This window comes from Globicephala melas, chromosome 3 (genome assembly GCF_963455315.2).
Source record: "Globicephala melas chromosome 3, mGloMel1.2, whole genome shotgun sequence".
In the NCBI taxonomy this organism is placed as follows: domain Eukaryota; kingdom Metazoa; phylum Chordata; class Mammalia; order Artiodactyla; family Delphinidae; genus Globicephala; species Globicephala melas.
In genome coordinates, this window is record NC_083316.1 from 125,601,317 (window position 1) to 125,621,379 (window position 20,063).

Below are 20,063 nucleotides of genomic sequence, written 5' to 3' on the forward strand. Positions count from 1 at the left end.
GGCAGCAGCCTTGTCCATTAATGGGCCGCAGTGAAACTATTGTCATCTGGGGACAAGTCAGTGAAGAAGGACAAAGTACCATTTAGGAGAGAGTTCTTTATAGGGGAGAGTCCGGTGCAGCCTCCGGAGTGCAGGGCTGAGTGTCAGGAGACCCCGGAGGCTCCCGGCCAGGCAGCGCTCCTGACTGCATGTTCCCCATGGGGACCCAGTTCCCTGGCCATGCGCTGAGGGATTCATAGTTTCGTGGGCTGCCTTACGTGACGTCCTCACTGGTTTCCTAATGGGCAAGAAACTGTTAAGGGAAGTAGAATTAGAGGCTTTTGGAGCTGGAAAGGAGCTCTGGGGGACTCTGCTTCAGGCCTCCCCATCCTACAACCAGGGCGACCGAGGCCCTGAGACACTGCTCACATGGCAGAGGTGTTCCAGCAGGAGGGCAGAGCTGCTGCCCGCCGCCCGGTGCTCTCTGAGGCCTCGGGCGCATCCGCTCTGTGGTGCTGACCCCGGCGGCAGATTTTCTGGTCCGCTGGCCTTTCTGAGCTGCTTGCCGCCTTCCCCTCTCACTGCCTCCTCCACCCCCACCCAGATTCTAATTCAGAAGAGGCCCTGCCTGCGTCAGTGAAAACCAAGTACGAAGCCATGGATTTTGACAGCTTACTGAAGGAGGCCCAGCAGAGCCTGCACTGATAACAGCCTTAACCTTCGAGGAATACCTCAATACCTCAGACAAGGCCCTTCCAATATGTTTACGTTTTCAAAGAAATTAAGTATATGAGAAGGAGAGAGAGCGAGTGCGTGAGAGAGAGAGAGAGAGAGAGAGAGAGAGGCTTGGAACTGCTGTCCTTTTAAAACAAACAAAAAAATCAATGTTTACATTGAACAAAGCTGCTTCTGTCTGTGAGTTTCCATGGTGTTGACGTTCCACTGCCACATTAGTGTCCTCGCTTCTGACGGGTTGTCCTGGGTGCGTTCCAGACGCTGAGTCCGTCACCCGCCTCCCCTTCCTCCCCGACCGACGTCCCCTCGTAGACGTGCAGCTGTGTTCACCATACCATTTCTTGTCTGTAGTGTGTGATGATGAAATCGTTACTTGTGAATAGAATCAGGATTATAAACTCATTTTTAATTGAAGAAAAAAAAAAGTATATCCTTAATGTATTTATGGCTCAGATGTACTGTGCCTGGGATTATTGTATTGCTTCCTTGATTTTTTAACTATGCACTGTCGTGAGGTGTTTGCCACTGAGCTGCACTGCTCCCTTTGCCAGAATGCCCCAGAGGTGCTGGGTGGCCGGAAGCCTGGTCACCGGGGAGGTGTGGCATGCAGCCACAGCTGGGAGGAATGGAGAGAGGTTTCTGGGCCTCTTCTGCTGAGCGCTGCCTTGTCTCTCATTGAGCAAGTTTGGGTCCATTTACAATCAGAGCCCTCATCTGGTGTCCAGCTCACGCTTAGAATTTGTGCCTGGCCGTGAGTGCTCAGATCCTTGCGGACCTTGGAAGGAAGGTGGGGTGAGCTGCGTTATTCCCGTTTTCCAGGCAGTGCCCCAAGAGGCGAAATGACTTGCCCAGGGTCCCACAACCAGTGAGACTACAGAGGAACGGCCCAGCCCGGGCCTATCCTGGGATAAAGAGGCAAAGTTGCAAGGACTGGTGGAGGTGGGTTCAGCTAAAAAGGACAACAGGCTAGACGCCTCCAGGCTGCTTTTGTGGGGGTAAGTCAATGGCTGTCTCACCAGCATGGGGCAAGTTTAGGCTCTGGTACCAGTCTTGATCCACTGGGTCCTGTGGTTTGCTTACACCTGTGGACATGCCATCACAGCTTCAGTGATGCACCTGGGGTGACACAGAGAGGCAACCTGGGAGCGGTCATTCATCCTTTTTGGGCCAGCCCATCCTCCTTCAGCTTGACTTCCCTTTTCTTCACCTGTAAAGTTGTTTTGGTGGCATGGGGCAAGGGGAGCAGGAGGGAGACATGAGGGATGGGAATGGACAAGACCATCTCCAAGCTCCTCTCCGACTTAGAAAACGTTCATTGGGCTTTACTTTAAAATTTGTGTTCTTGAGTGATGTCAGAGCCATGTCCAGCTTGGCTGTTCTGCAGGTGCCTTGGGGGCCGTTTGTGAGGGAGAGCATGGCCAGGAAGGGTAAGAGTGCATTGCTTCTGCTTCAGGCAGAGCGGCTCCAACTGGGTCTCTTTCACACATCAGGGTTCCTTGGGAAAGTTTTGTGTTTAAAAGAAAAAAGGTCCTGCTGCTTAAAAAAAAGTTTGAACTTGACTCATTTAACTAAACGAGGTGATTTAATCTATTATTAATGCCGGGCCTATTTCTTTGGGAATTGGTAGTTACGGGGTTTTGGTTTGTTTGTTTGTTTGTTTTTGCAGTACGCAGGCCTCTCACTGTTGTGGCCTCTCCTGTTGCGGAGCACAGGCTCCGGACGCACAGGCTCAGCAGCCACGGCTCACGGGCCCAGCTGCTCCGCGGCATGTGGGATCCTCCCAGACCGGGGCACAAACCCGTGTCCCCTGCATCGGCAGGCGGACCCTCAACCACTGCGCCACCAGGGAAGCCCTGTTTGCTTGTTTTTAAGATTATAAAATACCTCAGTAGGTTAACTGGGCGGACGAACCTCTCCTGAGAGGTGAGCATACTCCAAGCTGGCAGAGAAGGTTGGAGGAGACAGGCGTTAGAGGAACAGGGAATTTGAGTTCCTGTGTATCAAGTCACTTCACCTCTCTGGACCCCAATTGTCTTTTCTGTGTAATGGGCTGAGGGGGAGAATTAGGCAAGCTGATCTCTAAGGTCCTTGCCAGGTCTGATAGTCTTAGCTTCTCCTAAGGTGGTATCTGGCAAATACATAGTGGCATATGGGCCACTACTCCCATGTCCTCGGCCAGTAGCAGATATAACTAATCAACCACAGTACTCATGTTCTCTGAGCTTGGTCATGCTATTAGAATCCTCAACACAGTTCCGAGCAGCCATTACTAACTGATCAGAGTTTAACCTGTTTAACCTTCTGGTCTAATCTTTGAATGGTTTCTGTTATACAGAACTATATGGTGGTGGGTTTCATGCTGGCCCAACCCTGATCTATGAGAGAAGATTCCCCTAAAGCCCTTCCTTGGCACAGGACTCCCAATATTACTCCGACACAATCCCATTTCGGGGTGGGGGCCAAGTGGAATCGTGGGCAGGAACATGTTTGGGGAAGGCAGGGTTTATGAGGATGGACCAAAAGGGAACTTTCCACAGCACGGACCTGCACATTCTAAATTCCTTTGATAGCTGTTCACTGCCTAGCATACAGTAGGCACACAATAAATGGTTATGGAATAGAATGGAATGGAATAGAATTTAAATCCACGCGCTGTCTCCCCTAAGTCCTGATTTGCACCAAGGAGTAAACTGAGATTTCATCCTGTGGAAAAAGTAGGAAGGAACTCTGCATTCAGAGTCTGGAGAACTGGGTTGAGTCCTGGCTCTGTCAAAAACTATCTTTGTGACTTTGATAAGTCACAGAGTCCCTTCCTCTCCCTAAGCCTTGGTGTGCCAGAAGGAGTCAGACTAGATGATCTCTAAGCCCCTCCTGTTTCCTTCTTCCTTGACTGCACTAGCCTAGAGATTCTACCATGAGAAGATGGTACCTTAGGGTAAAGAAATGCAGACTTTTAGTGAAGGACAAATGTGTCCCCTCTTCTGGGTCAGCTGAAGCTGCCCTTTCACTTCAGATTAATGCAAGGCACTTGAAGGTAGTTAGACATTGGCTCTTGAGTGTAGTACTGGGACGTGATATGCCTAAGGTGGGGGCTGGGTCCCGCTGATGGGAGAGGGTGCCTGCCAAAGGCATCAGGAAGTTTCTTCTCTCCATCCCGTACATAAAAGCCTGCAAGTTCTAAAACTGACCAACCTTGCAGACAACCTCCATCCGAAAGACTCATTCGGTGCTCTGTATCATTTACCAAGGAGACTCCAAGGTCTCTCCAGACAACTAGTCAACCTTGGTCTCTTTCCCACCAAATTAAGGAGTAACCCAGAGGGAGCAGCTGCCATTGGCAACCATCTCATTGTAGCTCTGTCCTAGTATTTGCTCTTGATCATGTTTACATGTGATTGCCATAAAAGCTTACAGTAGACTGTGTTGGTAGCCACCCACGCAAGGCAGGTTGTACTGTCCATCTCTGTGCCGTGCTGGTGTTTTCCAAATATGTCCGATCTAAACGCTAAGTGGAATTCTTCCATCTCCTTCCTCAGTCGGTACGGGCTGAATCAGAATCCTCACTCCTGGGGGCTCTGGTTACCGAAGGAAAATGCATCAAAGAGGTAAAGAATATGAGTGGATGGAGTGCAGCTACGGCGGTGACCCCCTTCCCCCCCATCCTACCTTGCCCCCCAACCAGAACACTGCTTTGAGACCCAAAGCGCCAGTCAGGTGTCTGCATCTGCTGTGAGTTCTCACAGCTTTGCGTGTCAAATGTGCCCAGCAGAGAGGCAGGGCTTCAGGGGTTCCAGGCGGGAAGAGGAAGGGAAGAACGCTCTAAGCTGCAAAGTCTCGGTACCCAGGTCGTGATGTGGGAAGACATGCAATCAGAAATCGTTCTCGCCTAAAGCCTGTGCTTGTTGATGTTTGGAGAGCGATTTCTTCTAGGTGTATGCAATATACGTACTGAGGGGGCAGGGAAGGCATGACAGTGCAGCCCTTCTGCAGGGATGGCTTGGAACCCTATCCCAGGCCTTAGGTTCAGTTGAAATGACAGCTGAGCCTGCAGCTTGAGAGATGGGACATCCCAGCTGTGAAGCAGAATCAACCCCAAAGGATTTGTTGATCTGACTCACTGACATCAAAACCGCAGTATTTTCTTACCATTTGAGATTTAGCAGTTGTCCTCAGATATGATCAAGGAAAGAAATTGAATGTACAGTAGCAAATAAAGTGAACCTAATGGTTTCAATGGCCAAAGAAGAGGGATCCTTCCCATGGGGGCAGAAGGAAACCGGTTTGTGCTTACGTGCAATATGTTTAAGCTGTTCCCCAAGTCCCTGAGACATTTGCACATATAGATGGGCTCCAGGGCTGTCTGCCGGGTCCAGGGGTACGGGGTAAATGGAGGGCGAGCTTGGGAGCTGGGAAACCCTCATGCATAGCGATGCCCTTGGCCCAAAACAGACGTGAGGTGGAGGGCCCCTGAGAGCCGGCTGTAGAATGTCCAGGAAAGTAGGCAGAGGCTACCTTTGCATGGAACCAATAAAAGCACTTTGAGAAAACCACAGCACTCAGCCTGGCTCCGTGTTTCTGCACTGGCGAATATGGATCTCCTTGGGCTGTGTGAGGCATTCTCCTAGGGATTGGAACAGGGGATCAGGAAAGGGGCTGGTGAGGGAGGAGGGAGCAGAGATGCCTTCCTAGACATCAGCCACAGGAGAGCCCATTCTAGGGCCAGCCCTTTGCTGGCCTCTTTGTTGGAGGCCCTAAAAATGGAGTGGTGCTTTTCAATCTCGGTACCTATTTCTGTAAAAAAAGAAAAAAAGAAAACAGCACAGCTGATTGAAATGGGTTTGCAGAGCAAATTGTTTATCTATAAGCCATCTCAAAGTGAGAAACCCAGAGTTTCTTGCTTGCTATGTGGTCTTGGGCCACTGTTTCCTCATTTACAAATGGGAATATCGGATGGAATGAGCACTAAAGTAAGTCCCTTTCACCTCTGATAGACTCAGATTCCCATCCTGGAGCCTCGGGAATCCATCACTAACGCACGAAACCAATTCCATTCTCTGACTGCCCAGCTGACATTCAGGGTGAGAGTTCTCTGCAAGGTAACCAACCCGCGGTGGATTCAGACCCACATGGTCCTGGCCGAGTTACCTTATATGAGGAGGCCAGCTCCCCAGGACAGATCTAAGCCATAGTTTCTGGTGGGGTGGTGAGAAGTAAACCCCAGCTTGGCTAGGTGGCGACGTCGAGTCTCACATGAGCCTCGTCATTGTCCTCGCCGCCGAGCAGCTTTCAGTCCGAATGTTGTGACCACTTGGCTGTTTCTCTATTGCTCACAGACAATACTAGCAATACACTTGTTTTTCCAAAACAGCTTAACTTAGGCACTTTTCACACATTTCTTTCAAATGATTGTAAAACATATGGGGCAACAGGAGGCGTGGATCACGCTGCATATGTTTAGGGCAACTTTTGTTTTTTGTTTCATTATAGCAGCGGTGACTGAGGCTTCAAGATCGGGGGACAGATGTTTAGGTACTCCATTTCATCAGAATGCCTTGCACGTTCAGAAGCAGCACAGAAATCCAACTGCCCGAACTGGGGGTTCGGAAAATAGGGTTTTGTAGGTGGTCGTTCCCTGGGCTGTGCAACAGTGTCTCAAAGACATGTTTTATAGCCAGAACCCCCTCTCTGCTGTACCTTTTGTCAAAGGATCCTCCAAGCCTCCTTTTTCACTTTGCCAGCCTTGCTCGTGGGTGACTTTTGAAGGGACTGGTCATCTTCCACCTCAGCACTTTGCCTTATCAACGTCTAGCCGCCATCTAGTGGCCAAAGACTGTATCTACCAGCTACCCAGATGGAAGGCAAATAAATCCTTTTGGCTACCTTGCTGTCCAACACCAACTTTGGGAATGAAATGCAAGGTCATGAGCAAACTGTCTGTGTGTTTAGAGCACAGTGTAACACCAGTCAGAAGCCCCAGAAGCAGCCACGCAGACTGAGAAGTAATACACTAGCTATTGTTGGCAGCAGAGACAGGAGTGGACCCTGTGCCCAGGTGCCCAGGAGGGGTTTACTGTAACTGCAATACTGGCAGCGCAGCTGCTGACCTTGTTAAGTGAACCTCTGCTCTGTGCCCCCCACTGGACCCTCGGGACAAGCAAAGAGGTTGAGTGTGAGGATTCTGTGGGGGGCCTGGCCATGGCCTTTGGTATGGTCCACCGAATAGCCAAATAGATTTTTTTTGTTTGTTTGGTTTTGTATTTAAAAATCTTGTCAAATGTTTTTGTGTTAGGAATAAAAAGTCATAAACTACTCCCAACTTTGTTTCTGGAGGAATGTTCTGATTCCAATGGAAAGAGGTTGGAAATCTCAAGGGGTGTGCGGTCAGAGTGGTCAGTGGACCAGGGAAGTGGACCACTTGGATTTCCAAATGGTTTCTGGGGAAGGTGGCCATCCAGAAGTCTGGCCCAGTGCAGTCTGCTCCGGAAATTCACACCCACCCCCTTCACCTACTTGTGCCACGGGATTAGCATTGGTTTGGAGCATCTGCTTCTTCCAGAGGCAGCTGCTAATGTTGAAACCAACACAAGATTCCTCTCCCAAACCCCAGGTTTCTAAAGAAACAGTGACTGTAGCTCGCCTTAATCGACTGGGCAAGGTGGTCCCTATGGTCCCTTCCAGCATTTCCAAATATTGGACTCAAATCCTTTTCTCTTAGTGTGACCATGCAGCCTAGAGAATTCTGAGCAATAGGAAGCCAGGGCTTTCCCTGGCTCTGTGACAGGGTCAAACCAGGGAATGGCTAACCTTGTGAGGTTTGGGCATCCCCAGGGGTACTACTGTAGGGGGCATTATTTATTAGGAAGCTCAACAAGGTAACTACAGCCTGGGGTGTGTGAGCGCAAGGTTGTGTGTGTGTGTGTGTGTGTGTATGCATATGTGCACGCCTGTGTTTGTGTGTATGTATGGAATTACATTGATGCATTTCTTGAGAAAGGTGCAAGAATTTCACCTACACAGAGGGACACATCTGCTTTGTTATTTATAATAGAAAGCTAAAATTTAATTTTTTAAAGGACACTGCTGATGATTGAGAATCAAGTTTTTAGTTTTGCTATTTTTTTTAATTGGTAGAGGATTTTTTATATATTTTTTTCCATTTTGTTGGGTTGTGTCCTTATTTATATAAATACATTATCCCCGAGGGCAAAGGAAGAGAACTTCTTTGCTTTTAATTATTATGGTTGGCATTGTCCCCATTTTATTTCTGGTGTGGTTTATCTGTCTTACCTTCTAAATGAGACACTGTTTTCCTGTATTTGTACATTGTCAGATTCTATAGTTTCCTAGATAATTTAACCAAATTGCTCTATGTATTATTATTCCGTGAGTATAAAGTTCTATTTTAACGTCTGTAAATACTTCAGAACTGGCTTCTTTTCTCAAACTCCCACCGTGGAGTTAATTGTTTACATCACAAAAACTGTAGAATCTCGATGCTCATGTACTGTAAATAGTGAAGTGATCTGCTTATAAATAAACTTAACAAATACACTATGGAGATTAAAAAGAAAATACCACCCACAGCCCTGCCCAGGTGTGTCTTTCTTTATTGGTCCTACGACGTGCTCGTGGAGGGTCGCGCCGGCTACTAACTGGGAAAAGGATTCTAGCTGCAGCGTCATCTCTCAGAGAAGACCCCAGTCCAGGTGTGCCCCTCACTCCAAAACTCTCCGAGCTCACTAGTCCTTTCTTCATAGCACTTCTTTGTGGATCGTGATGAACCATTCAGACTCGCCTCACGTAACATTGTTCCATTCTGGCTTCTTGCTGGTATGACTCTTATGAAGCTATAGGTACCACCTTGTGAACAAGGACTCCCTCGTTTTGGTATATCCGCTTTTTCACACAAGCACACTAAATATATGTGCTAAAAGATTTTGACATTTTGGTTTCAGACAACGACACTCAACCAACTGACGACTATGAAACGGTTTCTGGTCGGAGGATATGGAAAACTTGAATTGTGTGCCGTATTTGGGTGAACTTGAAACATTTTCCTTTGCTCACTTACTCCCAGTGAGAGCAGTGAAGAGTGGCATCTTCCAAGACTTTCTGTCTTGGATGTGTATGCTATTGCCGCGGAGTTGTCCTGTGTTGGGCCAAGACGGCCAGGCCTTAACACCTGGCATGGATCAGTCACTGGGTGCAGGCCACCACCCTTGGGCAACTGTCTCCCTGCGGATGAGGTAATCCCCGAAGGGGCTGACGCCAAGGGCTGTCTGCTGACAGTGCTCATCACTGCTGGGAACGCAAGTCTTCAGTAAAGGGTCTGTGCAGCTCATCACAGCATCTGCCACAGCTGGATATTAGGGGTTCGTGAGTTGCATGTGATAAGGATGTGGTTATGTTAGAAAACGCCCATATGTCTTTAAAGATGTATAATGGAGGAGTAAACAATATGTCTGGAATTTGCTTTTAAATATTTCAGCTAAGAAAAAAATGAAAAAAATATAAAAGGACAGACGAAGCAAATGTGGCAAAACTCGATATTAGAATCTGGGTGATGGGTAGGTGGAGATGCATTGTGCAGTTCTCTACTTCTGAGGATGATTGCAAATTTGTGTCCTATAAAATGAAAGTATAAGAACAGAAATGATTCTAGGTAAGCAGGTGAGTCTGGCGCTAATGTTTAACTGAGTCTATGAAAGGCAAAATGTTGGTTGTAGCTCAATAGAAAGTGCTCACAGCCAAAAAGAGCCTTGAAAGCCACTAGGGAAGATGTAAACTAAATTCTTCTTCAGTCTTCAAACCCTATAACTCTGACTTCTCAAGCAGGTGCGTGATTTCCCACTGGCTTGGGTACCCTCCTCCAGTGAAGGGTGAGGCCAGTCTGGGCGTGGATCCCTGCTTGCGCTACTGGACACAGCAGGACTTGGATGCAGGCGCGCCTCCACCTGAGCCTGGTTTTCCCCCAGGCTGATTTCCTGCGGCGGCTGCTGCAATCAGACAAGAAAGAGAACACACCAGATGAGAGGAGGCTGTGGCGGGCTTTCCCTTTGACCTGGTTTGGACCAAGAGTTGCAAACTCAAGGGCTTTCAGAGGCCCTATGTCTACCACTTTATTATTGGAATCTGTCCCACACTGGTTGGGGGCAGTCAGGGAATCCTTGCTGGGAGCCTCAGTCTTGGGAACCAGGCTCTGCTACTGCTCACAGTGTGACTTGGCCATGACACTTCACCTCTGCGGGCCTCAGTGCTCTCATACGTAGAATGGGGACAGCTAGGTCGTGAGGAGGCCCAAATAGGTCCACGTGTGTGAGGCTTTGCGGCCCCGCCAGGCACGCCATGAGAACTCGGTGTGTGTGGCGTAGGGGCTCTCCGTCCTCTCCCTTCCACAAACCTTGGTTGGCTGCCTGCCCTTTCTGCTTCTCCTCCTCCAGCATCTTCATCTTGGCTTCATACTCGTCAGCGAGCACCTTCCACTCCTTGCGGTTGTTGGTGATCCCATCCAGCATGGGAGTGATCTCCTCGTGGAACCGGGAGAATTCCTGGAAGAGAGAGACAGAGCCTCTGGCGCAGGAGTCGAGCCCTGGGGCCCGGGTTCCAGGTGGAGCACAGTGGGTCGTGTCTGCACTGGAATGAGCTGCCCGGGCGCGTTGCAGCTTCCGTCCCCAGCGGTGTGTGTGACAACACTGCAGGGCTTCTGGCCACAAAGTCCCACGCCTCTCCCGCTTGAAACCCTCCTGTGGCACTCCCTGGTTTTCAGGATGAAGCACAAGCTCCTTCACAAGGCTTTCAAGCTCTCCAGACCCAGTGCTCTCCCCCTTCACCAACTTGAACCCTCCGGACATTGCAAATCTGTCAGTTTCTGTGGGCTTCATACCAGCTCTTGCCTTTGCTGGAACACTCTAACTTATCCCTTCTTTTCCCTTGAGGCCTCCACTTAGATATCACTTCCTCGGGGAAGCCTCTTCTGATCCCCAAGGTAAGTCAGGTCCTCTATTAGCAGCTCCCCAAACCTTCTCTTCCTACAGCTCACTTCACTGTAATGACTCCCTTTGCCAATCTGCCCCCGGAGCTGTGAGCTGGAGAGGGCAGGGACATCTCTGCTCATTCATTGGGGTGGCCTTGGCCTAGTACAGGGTCTGGGGCACAAAGACAGTCAATATTTGCTGAGTGAAATCGGGATAGGAAGAGGATTCTTAAGGTCTCTTAGCTCTAAGAATAAAAATAATGCCTTTGAGCACAGCACGTGACAGTTTATGAAGTGCTTTATCTCCTTTGATCCTCAGAAACTCCTGCGAGGTGGGAAAATGAGACTCATTACTCCTAGATTTTTAGATGAAGAAATGGAGATGCAGATTGGTGGAGATTTGCACAAGGTAAGGATGGCAAATCCAGGGTCTACTGTGGAGTTCAGCCAGATCCAGCTGTGCTCAGAGCTGCCTGGGTTCAGATCTAGATTCTGCCACCAGCTGTGTGACCTTGGGCAGGACACCATGAAATCAGGACAGCACCTCATAGGGTTGCTGTGAAAATGCACGTAAAGCACTCAGCCCAGTCTTTGTTGTTTCATATATTACTGATGGTCATGGAGAGCGTCAACTATGCTGCCCTGTTGCTCAGAGGACCCCAGTTAGTCTGCGTTATATCAGAGATGCACTTGTGCGCCCTCTGGGAGCAGAAGGGCTGCAGCTTATGCAGCAGAAAGAGCCCTAGACTAGGGGTCAGGCGTCCCGGCCCTGATGCTGTCTCTAGCTGACTCCAGTGACCTGGCCCTGTGATTTCTCCTCTCTGACCTCTGTCTCCTCATGTAACATGGCCAAAATAAAAATAACAAATGAGGGGGGGGGGTGTGGCACAGATAACATGGATTGGGGCGTGGTGGGTTTCTCAAGAGAGAGACTAACTTTGAGCCAAAACTCAAAGAGAAGTTCCAGATTATCTTTTGGCAATTGAGTAACCGTGACCTGTCATATTCCCACAAGCTGGGGAAGTTAGGAAGGCATGTATCTGCTATGCTCCCCATTTCTCTGTCTGAAAACACGATATGTCATTTGTCCCGCAACTATTTATTGAGCAACTAGGATATACGAAGCTCCGGGCTCTGGCCTGGGTATGCAGTCACACAAGCTCCTACGGGGCTGTCCTGAGGACCAAATGCCATTGGAGGTGAGAAGCGCTTTGTAAAGTACCACTCGTCACTTGCCAGGGTTTTTTATTCCTGATGTCATTTGGGAATCCCGGGCTCATCAAAGACATCTTGTTGGGCCTTTGAAAGCAAAGGACTTACCTTGTAGACAAAGGTGCAAACGAAGTCAATGAAGCCGACCTGAAGCTTGGGGAGTTCGTCCGCCTTGTTTCTGTCCATCATGGGCTGTCAGCGGGGGGAGAAAGAGTTAACTGCACTGGGCTCCTCCTGGCCTGATGCAGCAAGGGGACCCACCCTACCAATGAAACATTCTTGCAAAACAAAAACCCTCTAACTGGTCTCCCTGTGTCTGGTGGGGGGCCGGCTGACAGTTCCAGCCAAGTTTACTTTCAACGTCGATAGGTTCTCAGCTTGACCAGGTCATCCCCTTGCATGGTCTGTGGTGTTAGAACAGAGCCGGGGGAGGTAGACTCCTAGACTGTCGGAACTGAAAGGGAAATCTAAGTTTTGGCGTCCACTTGTCAATCACTACTTAGCTGAGTGTGCTAAGGACACATAGCTTAAAGCAGGGTCCTCAAACTTTAGGAGAGAGCACATTGCTGGCCCACCCCCAGAGTTTCTGTTCACGTAGGTCCAGGGTGGGTCTGTGGATTTGCATCTGTAATATGTTCCCAAGTAACGAGGTTGATGGTGGTCTCCAGGGGCCATACTTTGAGAACCACTGCATTAAGGAAAGGTCATCTCTGTGGTAAGGTCTCACATCCCTGTGTCAAGGGTGAGGAGGCACATCTGTCCATCACGGCGAGGTCACTGCTCTCCACCAGGATGAGATTGCATGCCCAGTATCAGGCTGAAGTCCCTTCTCTACTCACAATGGGATTCTGTTGCAGCACCGTGCGCTCCAGGTCACCTTGTTCCCAGAATTCGGCAGCAACCAGTAGCGCCACCTGCAACAGGCAGACACCCGCCATGGAGTCAAGCCCCAGCCCCAATCCTCCTACCCCTGCTCGCATCCCACGTGGGTTTCCAGCTCAGCGAAGACATAAACCCCACTCCTGCCCTGCCACCCCGCTTTATGTCATCATGGGAGAGGTCCTCAGGTGATTGCCATGTCGTGGGAGAGGAGGATGGAGCAAAGGTGGGCTGCCTCAGGAGCTGGAGAATCCAAGCCACATTAGCTGCTGTCACCAGTACTGGGATGCTCCTTCTCTCGGGTCAGGAGGAGTGCATACCTTGCTCTGCACCTCCCAAGGCTTGGTGATGGCTGAGAGATCACAGGCGGTCATCATCATGGCCCTGCACACAAGCACGCCATCCATCAGTCCGGAGCCAGTCATGGCTGTATATCTGGTTAATTCCATCTATCTCTCCTTTCTCTGCCCCTACTAGTAGGTGACCTTATCCCATGGTGAGAAGAGGGGTCACTTCCCCATTGCATCTGAAGGTCAGGTTTTGAAATCAAATAGAGGTTTAAATCCTGCCTCTGTCAGTTACCAGGAGTTTGACATTGAGCAATTAAACCAACTTCTCTATGCCTCAGTTTCCCATCTGTAATAATAATGGTACGTCCCTCATGGAGTGGGTACAAGATTAAATGAGATAATGTGTGAAAAATCTTAGCATGGTGCCTGGATATAGTATGTGCCTAATAAACACTGGCGGTGATCAGGAACATATATTGGGTTTCTATTATGTGCCACACACTGTTCTAGGCATTTTATAGACATCGATTTCATTTAAATCCTATCACGTCCTCGAAGTTCCTTCTCACCTGTCTAATATAGAACAATGTTTCTCAACTTTTTTCTCATCATCCTCCCTGCTCCACTGTCAAAGAGCTTTTTTATTAGACATTTTTCCTATAATCGCTGTACCATGAAATTTTAATAGCACAGACATACTGTATATCTGTTTGGAGGGCCACAGACCATTGTAGTGTCTAAGATTTTTTACTCCTCTCCCAAGAACCGCTTTTTGCCCCATTGAGTTATGCATGATGCAGGGAGAAGGGCGACCCTGGTCATTGTGAGGAAGCCTTACGTTAAGAAGTAGAGGAAGGGATTGAGGAAAGAAAGAAAGGGTTAAAAGATAAACTCTTTTTTAAAAAATATTTTGATTTCTTCTTCTTTTTTTTTTTTTTGGCTGCGTTGGGTCTTCGTTGCTGCGTGCGGGCTTTCTCTAGTTGTGGCAAGCAGGAGCTACTCTTCGTTGTGGTGTGCGGGCTTCTCATTGCGATGGCTTCTCTTGTTGCAGAGCACGGGCTCTAGGCACACGGGCTTCAGTAGTTATGACACATGGCCTCAGTAGTTGTGGCTCGCGGGCTCTAGAGCACAGGCTCAGTATTTGTGGAACACGGGCTTAGTTGCTCTGTGGCATGTGGGATCTTCCCGGACCAGGGCTGGAACCCATGTCCCCTGCATTGGCAGGTGGATTCTTAACCACTGCGCCACCAGTGAAGTCTCTAAAAGATAAATTCTTAAAGGAGTTTCACAATAATAGGAAGGTAAGACAGGTATTATTACATAGGTAGGTACAATATAAGACAGAAGGGAGGGGACATGGGAAAAGAATTGGAGAAAGGGGCCAATTTGAGAATGTATTTCAGAGTCGGGGTGTAGTGGCATGAGCGTCTGGGATGGGAATGCCGAGGCCATGTACTATGGGCCTTAATTCCATGCTGGAATTAAGTGTAGGTGTATCCAATGAGCAGAAAGAGCTTTTGAAGTTTCAAGGCCAGGTTGTGACCGCATCAGAGCTGCTTGGCAGCACCTGTAGGGTGGAGCAGACAGGAGACGGAGGGAAGAAGGAAGGAAGGAAGGAAGGAAGGAAGACGCTGCAGCAATGCAGGCAGGATGGCAGGAGGGCCTGACCTGCAGCAGTACCCGCGGGCTGGAAGAGCATGGGGTCAACCTCACGTGGTAGAGCCAACCCGACTTGGTGAGATGATGGGCATGGGCTGGGAAGGGAATAGTTGGAGAAGGTTGGGGCTCTGAACCTAACTAGTGGCTTGGATGATTTTACAATTTACCAGCTGTATCTGGCACAGGTTACATAAGCTGGTCTGGAAGGCCTGAGGAGTTATGAAATATTAACAGGTTTAACTATCTTCTTTTTTTTTTTGCGGTACGCGGGCCTCTCACTGTTGTGGCCTCTCCCAGTGCGGAGCACAGGCTCCGGACGTGCAGGCTCAGCGGCCATGGCTCAAGGGCCCAGCCGCTCCGCGGCATGTGGGATCTTCCCAGACCAGGGCATGAACCCGTGTCCCCTGTATCGGCAGGCGGACTCTCAACCACTGCGCCACCAGGGAAGCCCTTAACTATCTTTGATTAAGTAAACCCTCAAAAACTCATAGAAATCTTTAAGTAAGTAAGTTTTCAGGAATGCATACATCTCTTAGAAACACCTTTATACTTTGTAATAACTTCAGAACACATGCCTAATGCTTCATGTTGTGTTGTAGACGCTATGTTTACCATCACACACATTAAGCAAATGAATGTTTGGCTGTGAATCCAGGAGTCACCGGTTCCCTGCTACCCATCAGTGTCTACATTTTAAGCCCACAGTTGTGGCTTCAGGAGAGCACTGGAGGTTTACTTTCCTTGGCTGGAGAAATCATGTGAAAATCACTCCCAGCAATTAAGGAAACAACTAAGTGTTTTAGAGATAGAGATTTGGTACGTTCGTGGGATGTGGTGGGGAAGGGGGTGTGGGGGACACACCTGGACACCAGAAAAGCCAATCCAAAGCCTCGTGCTCTAAAGACAAGGCATTACATTCACTTCAGCACCACTGCCTTAGGTGTTCCGAGGCCAAGATGCTATGCTATGCATTAGGGATCCAGAGAGGCCTGCAGGGAACTCATAGTCACTTAAGGAACATAGAGGGGAAGAAAAACACAAAAACTGTTATCACAATATGCTAAGTGGGATGGATGGTAGAAGTACAAGGTGCAAAGAAATAAAAATCCATGGGCTTCCCTGGTGGTGCAGTGGTTGAGGGTCTGCCTGCCGATGTAGGGGACACAGGTTCATGCCCTTGTCTGGGAGGATCCCACATGCCTCGGAGCGGCTGGGCCCGTGGGCCATGGCCGCTGGGCCTGCGTGTCCGGAGCCTGTGCTCTGCAACGGGAGGGTCCGCGGCGGTGAGAGGCCCGCGTACCTCAAAAAAGAAAAAAGAAAAAAAAAAGAAAAAAAAATCCAAAGGTGAGAGCAACTAGCTCGGTGCAGGGGCCTTCGGAGAGGTGACAGTGAGGCGGGGCCCTGAGGGGTGCATAGGAGCTCTCCAGGAGGAGAGAGAAGAAAGGGTATAGTGGGCAGAAGTGTGGTGGAGGGTACACGGCATTGCCACAGGGCAGAGGGCCATCCAGCAGGTGACTGTGGGAGCATTCATCTATCCATCCTTGTACGTGTATGCATGCCAGATGTCAGGCAGGGGCTGGTTCACAGCGCCCCTGCTCTCAGAGAGCTGGTGTTGGGGAGTCACACATGTATCTCACAAATATGTGTAAATGTGTAAACAACTGAATACTCTGAAGGAAAGGAGTCCTATTCTAGGAGATAACGTAACAAGAGAAACTGACCTAAGTCTGGGAGGTCAGGGAGGGCTTCCCTGAGGAAGTGGCCCTGGAGCTGATATCTGCTGGAAGTATAGCAGTGAACTTGGTGACAAAGGCAGTGGGAAAACACATTCCAGGCAGAGAGAACATCTAGTGCAAAGGCCCTGATGGAAGGAAGCCTGGCACACTCAAAGAGCTGGAAGGGAGGAAGAGCTCAGGGAGCAGGTGGCAGAGGGGGTGAGAGGGGACCCAAGAGATAAGCAGGGCAGACCCATAGAACCCAGGCTGCGGTGAGGGGACATCTTTATGCTAAGAGCAGTGGGAAAAGCCACTGAAGAGTGGAAGGGGTCACATTTGCATTTTACAGAGAACATAGTGGCTTCGGTACGGAGGGCACAGGAATGCCAGCCGGGAGCCCAGTTTGGAAGCCATTTCAGGATCCAGACAAGAGATGGACGTGGCAATAAAAGGAAGTGTCCAGATAGACAAGGCATTTAAGAAGTAAACTCAACAGGGTTTGGGGATAGATTAGACATGCAAAGTGAGGAAGAGGAAGATTTTAGGATGAAAGAGAGTAAAGGACAATAGGGTTATTATGCAGAAGAGAGTGAGAGTAAGTCATGAAGACTTGCTGAGAAATTTGAACCTTAGCCCCAAGGTAGGGGAGAGTCAGTGAGAGGAGGGGGTGGAGTTGAATGGGAGAACAGTATAAAACTCTGTACAAGGCTTTGGAATTAGAGCAGTTAGATTCTCACTCTTGTCCTTACTTGCCATATCTAGGGCAAGTGACTTAATGTCTTTGAGTCTTTCTCTGTTCTTTGGTGAAATGAGATAAGCATATTAGGTTGGATCATATGAAATTCTGATTTTGTGGGTCAAAAACTGTCGTAAGTCAGCAATTTCACAGGGTTCAATGCAATTTATCTGTCCTAGGGGTTACTGTGACCGTCACATAAGATGATTTTATAAGTGCCCTATGGTCCTCATCTTCATCGTTACTACCTTCATCACAATGACCAGGATGGGCTCCCGCTCACCTGGCCCAAAGCAAACGTTACTTCCCCACAGCTGGGATGCTCAGCGGTGCTTCTCCCTGACCCTTGGCTGACCCCTGAAAGCATCCCAGCCACCCTTGAGAGGCATTCAGTTCCTTCTTGGAATTACACCTGGACTGGAGGCTGTAGCCCACGGGGAAAGTTTGAAGGGAGCCTGAGAAATCTGTGGGTGTCCGGGAGAGGGGTGGGTTGACTTGGATTCCAGTCCTTGATGTTCCACGAATGCCCGTGTGACACTAGGTAAGTCACTTTGTCTCTCTGGGCCTCACTTTTTTCATTTGTAAAACACTAAACCAGGAGCTGGCGAACTTTTTCTGTAAAGGGCCAGATAGTAAATATTTTAGGTTTTGCAGAGCAGGTAGGCTCGATAGCAGCTACTCAGTTTCATCATCGCGATGCGAAAGCAGCCATAGATAAGTCAAGACAAGGTCAGTTGGCGCCTGGCATCCAGTCTCCGGAAAGGTGACTGGGTAGGTGAGCGGTGCGGCCTGAGCTGCGTGGCCCAGGGCTTGAGAGGGGCTGGAGGCTGTTCACTCACCAAGCACACTTCGCTGAGTGCTTACTGCATGCCAGGCCCCAGATAGATTCTGAGGATTTAGGATGTAGGAGTGCCGCCCTGGAGGCATTTACCACTGAAACAACTCTTAATCCATTAGCCCCACATTGCTGGGGATTGATGAGTTTTGGTTTGCAGTGTTTTCGGTGTCTTCGTGGTTTTCATACTTTCCATCCAATCCTTCCCAAAGCTCCACTCTCTTGAACACAGTGAGTGCCTAACGTCAGCTGAGGTTGGAGCCTTGATGAGCTCATTGGGTTTAAAGTGGCCCTTAATTGCTGCTTGACCACAGCTGCTTGAGGAGAGTGATTAAGGATTTTGAGAACTTGGCCACTGTTTCATTAGTTGCGGATGTATATTAGAAGTATGTGTTTAGCACAGTGGTCGCCTTTTGGATTCAAGCACAAACAGTGTTTCTAAATTCTTTTTTTGGAGGGGGGCTGTGGGGGAGAAGGAAGGATTTATTACTTGCAGCAAGTAAGGAGAACACCAGGGATCTTTTCCCAAAGTAGTGTCTCCCCCAACTGCAAAATGGGGGAAGTTTTAAACTAAGGGTGCATGTGTAAACTCAGGGTACATGAGAAGGCTTAAGCAGAGGAGAATTCAGCCTAGAATCGGGGCGAAGGTAGACAGAGACCAAGCTTTAGTTGAAGTCAGGAAGGTCCACATCATCATTCCATCCTTCGCCTGGGTGGGGGCCTTAGTTCCTGGTGTCAAGACTTACTGAAGCTCAGGTTCTTTATGTCTCGTGGCAGAAAGAATTCAGTGGGAAACAAAGTGATAGATAAGAAGTGGATTTATTTAGAGAGGTACACATTCCGTAGATGGAATGCGGTCCATCTCAAAAGGTGAGAGTGGCCCTGGGAGAGACAGTCCACAGACAGAGTGTGGGCCATGTCAGAGGGCAAGGGGCTGTTTCTAAATTCTTAATATTCATTCCTAGATCGATGAATCGATGGAAGGATGGATGGGGAAGGGGAGGACGGGCTGCTCAGTAAAAAAAAAAAAAGACAGGGTCACTTATCTCTTAGGCAGTGCCTAGGGTTCAGGATACTTTTAGGGGCCCATGAAAATATTTAAATCTTAATTTCTTTTAAAAAAAGAATATAGTAATAGTAAATTTATGAATAATGAATGACTTCAGCCTGGATTATATTTGTCTTTATACCAACACAGTCATAAAATATGATTTTTATTTACATATTTAAATGGAGGAAGAAGGCATGAAGGCAAAAGTGCCTATGGCCCACAAAAGTCATAGTGTGGCCCTCCGTACAAGAATACCATTTTATTTACGGGTACTAAAATTTGACTTCTTATCATTTTTATTTGTTAGGAAATACTATTCTTTTGATTTTTTTTCCCCCAACCATTTCAAAATGTAATCGCCATCTGAGCTCGTGGCAGGTGTCAGGCCTCACATTCTACCACTAGAGGATCTCTGATCCATGCACAGAAACCTTCCAGTGCATGGTTTGGTCAGACTATCCAGTGTGAGACCTGCAATTGGGTGGAGACATAAAGGGTTTAATGACGAGTGAAAGTCACACCCCGATTCTGGAGGTACTGTAACACCTTGGTCCTACAGTAAACACACTAAATTGGGGTGACCCAAGAGATAGCAATGCAGGAGACTCACAAAAGTCAATCGGCTTAAAATGCCTCAAGGATTGAGGTGAGGACTCCAAGATAATCAGAGCACAGGAGGGGCATGTTGGGTTTTTTCCTCACAACAACCAATTCTGTCACCAACTAGGTGTCCTCTGATTCGATTCAATTCCATTCAATACAATTCACTTCTTTTTTTTTTTTTTTTAATTTATTTGGCTGCTCTGGGTCTTAGTTGCAGCACGTGAGATCTTTTAGCTGTGGCATGCGAACTCTTAGTTGCGGCATGTGGGATCTAGTTCTCTGACCAGGGATCGAACCTGGACCCCCTGCATTGGGAGCACGGAGTCTTAGACACTGGACCACCAGGGAAGTCCCAATACAATTCACTTCTGACACTAGCGTCAGACTTCACAGGTT

The 20,063-nt window shown here is 48.7% G+C and overlaps 2 protein-coding genes across 7 annotated transcripts in view; one reads left to right on the top strand and one right to left on the bottom strand.

Moving 5' to 3' along the window:
- PPARGC1B (PPARG coactivator 1 beta) overlaps positions 1–8,297 on the top strand; it is a 114,791-nt gene extending 106,494 nt beyond the window's left edge. For 3 of the 5 annotated variants that reach the window (XM_060296437.2, XM_060296434.1, XM_060296436.2), the window contains one exon: positions 584–8,297. In XM_060296437.2, coding sequence (XP_060152420.1) covers positions 584–684 — 101 coding nt within the window. In that variant the 3' untranslated portion in view covers positions 685–8,297. The remainder of the gene's footprint in view (positions 1–583) is intronic. The other 2 variants (XR_009563491.1, XM_060296435.1) reach the window with 2 other exon arrangements.
- Positions 8,298–9,627: 1,330 nt separating this feature from the next.
- The window catches only part of PDE6A (phosphodiesterase 6A), a 69,247-nt gene continuing 58,811 nt past the window's right edge, over positions 9,628–20,063 (bottom strand). For both annotated transcript variants that reach the window (XM_060295478.1, XM_060295477.1), the window contains 5 exons: positions 13,099–13,162; positions 12,739–12,813; positions 12,008–12,091; positions 10,115–10,262; positions 9,628–9,707 (listed from right to left, as the gene is read on the bottom strand). In XM_060295478.1, the coding sequence (XP_060151461.1) occupies positions 9,628–9,707; positions 10,115–10,262; positions 12,008–12,091; positions 12,739–12,813; positions 13,099–13,162 (451 nt within the window). The remainder of the gene's footprint in view (positions 9,708–10,114; positions 10,263–12,007; positions 12,092–12,738; positions 12,814–13,098; positions 13,163–20,063) is intronic.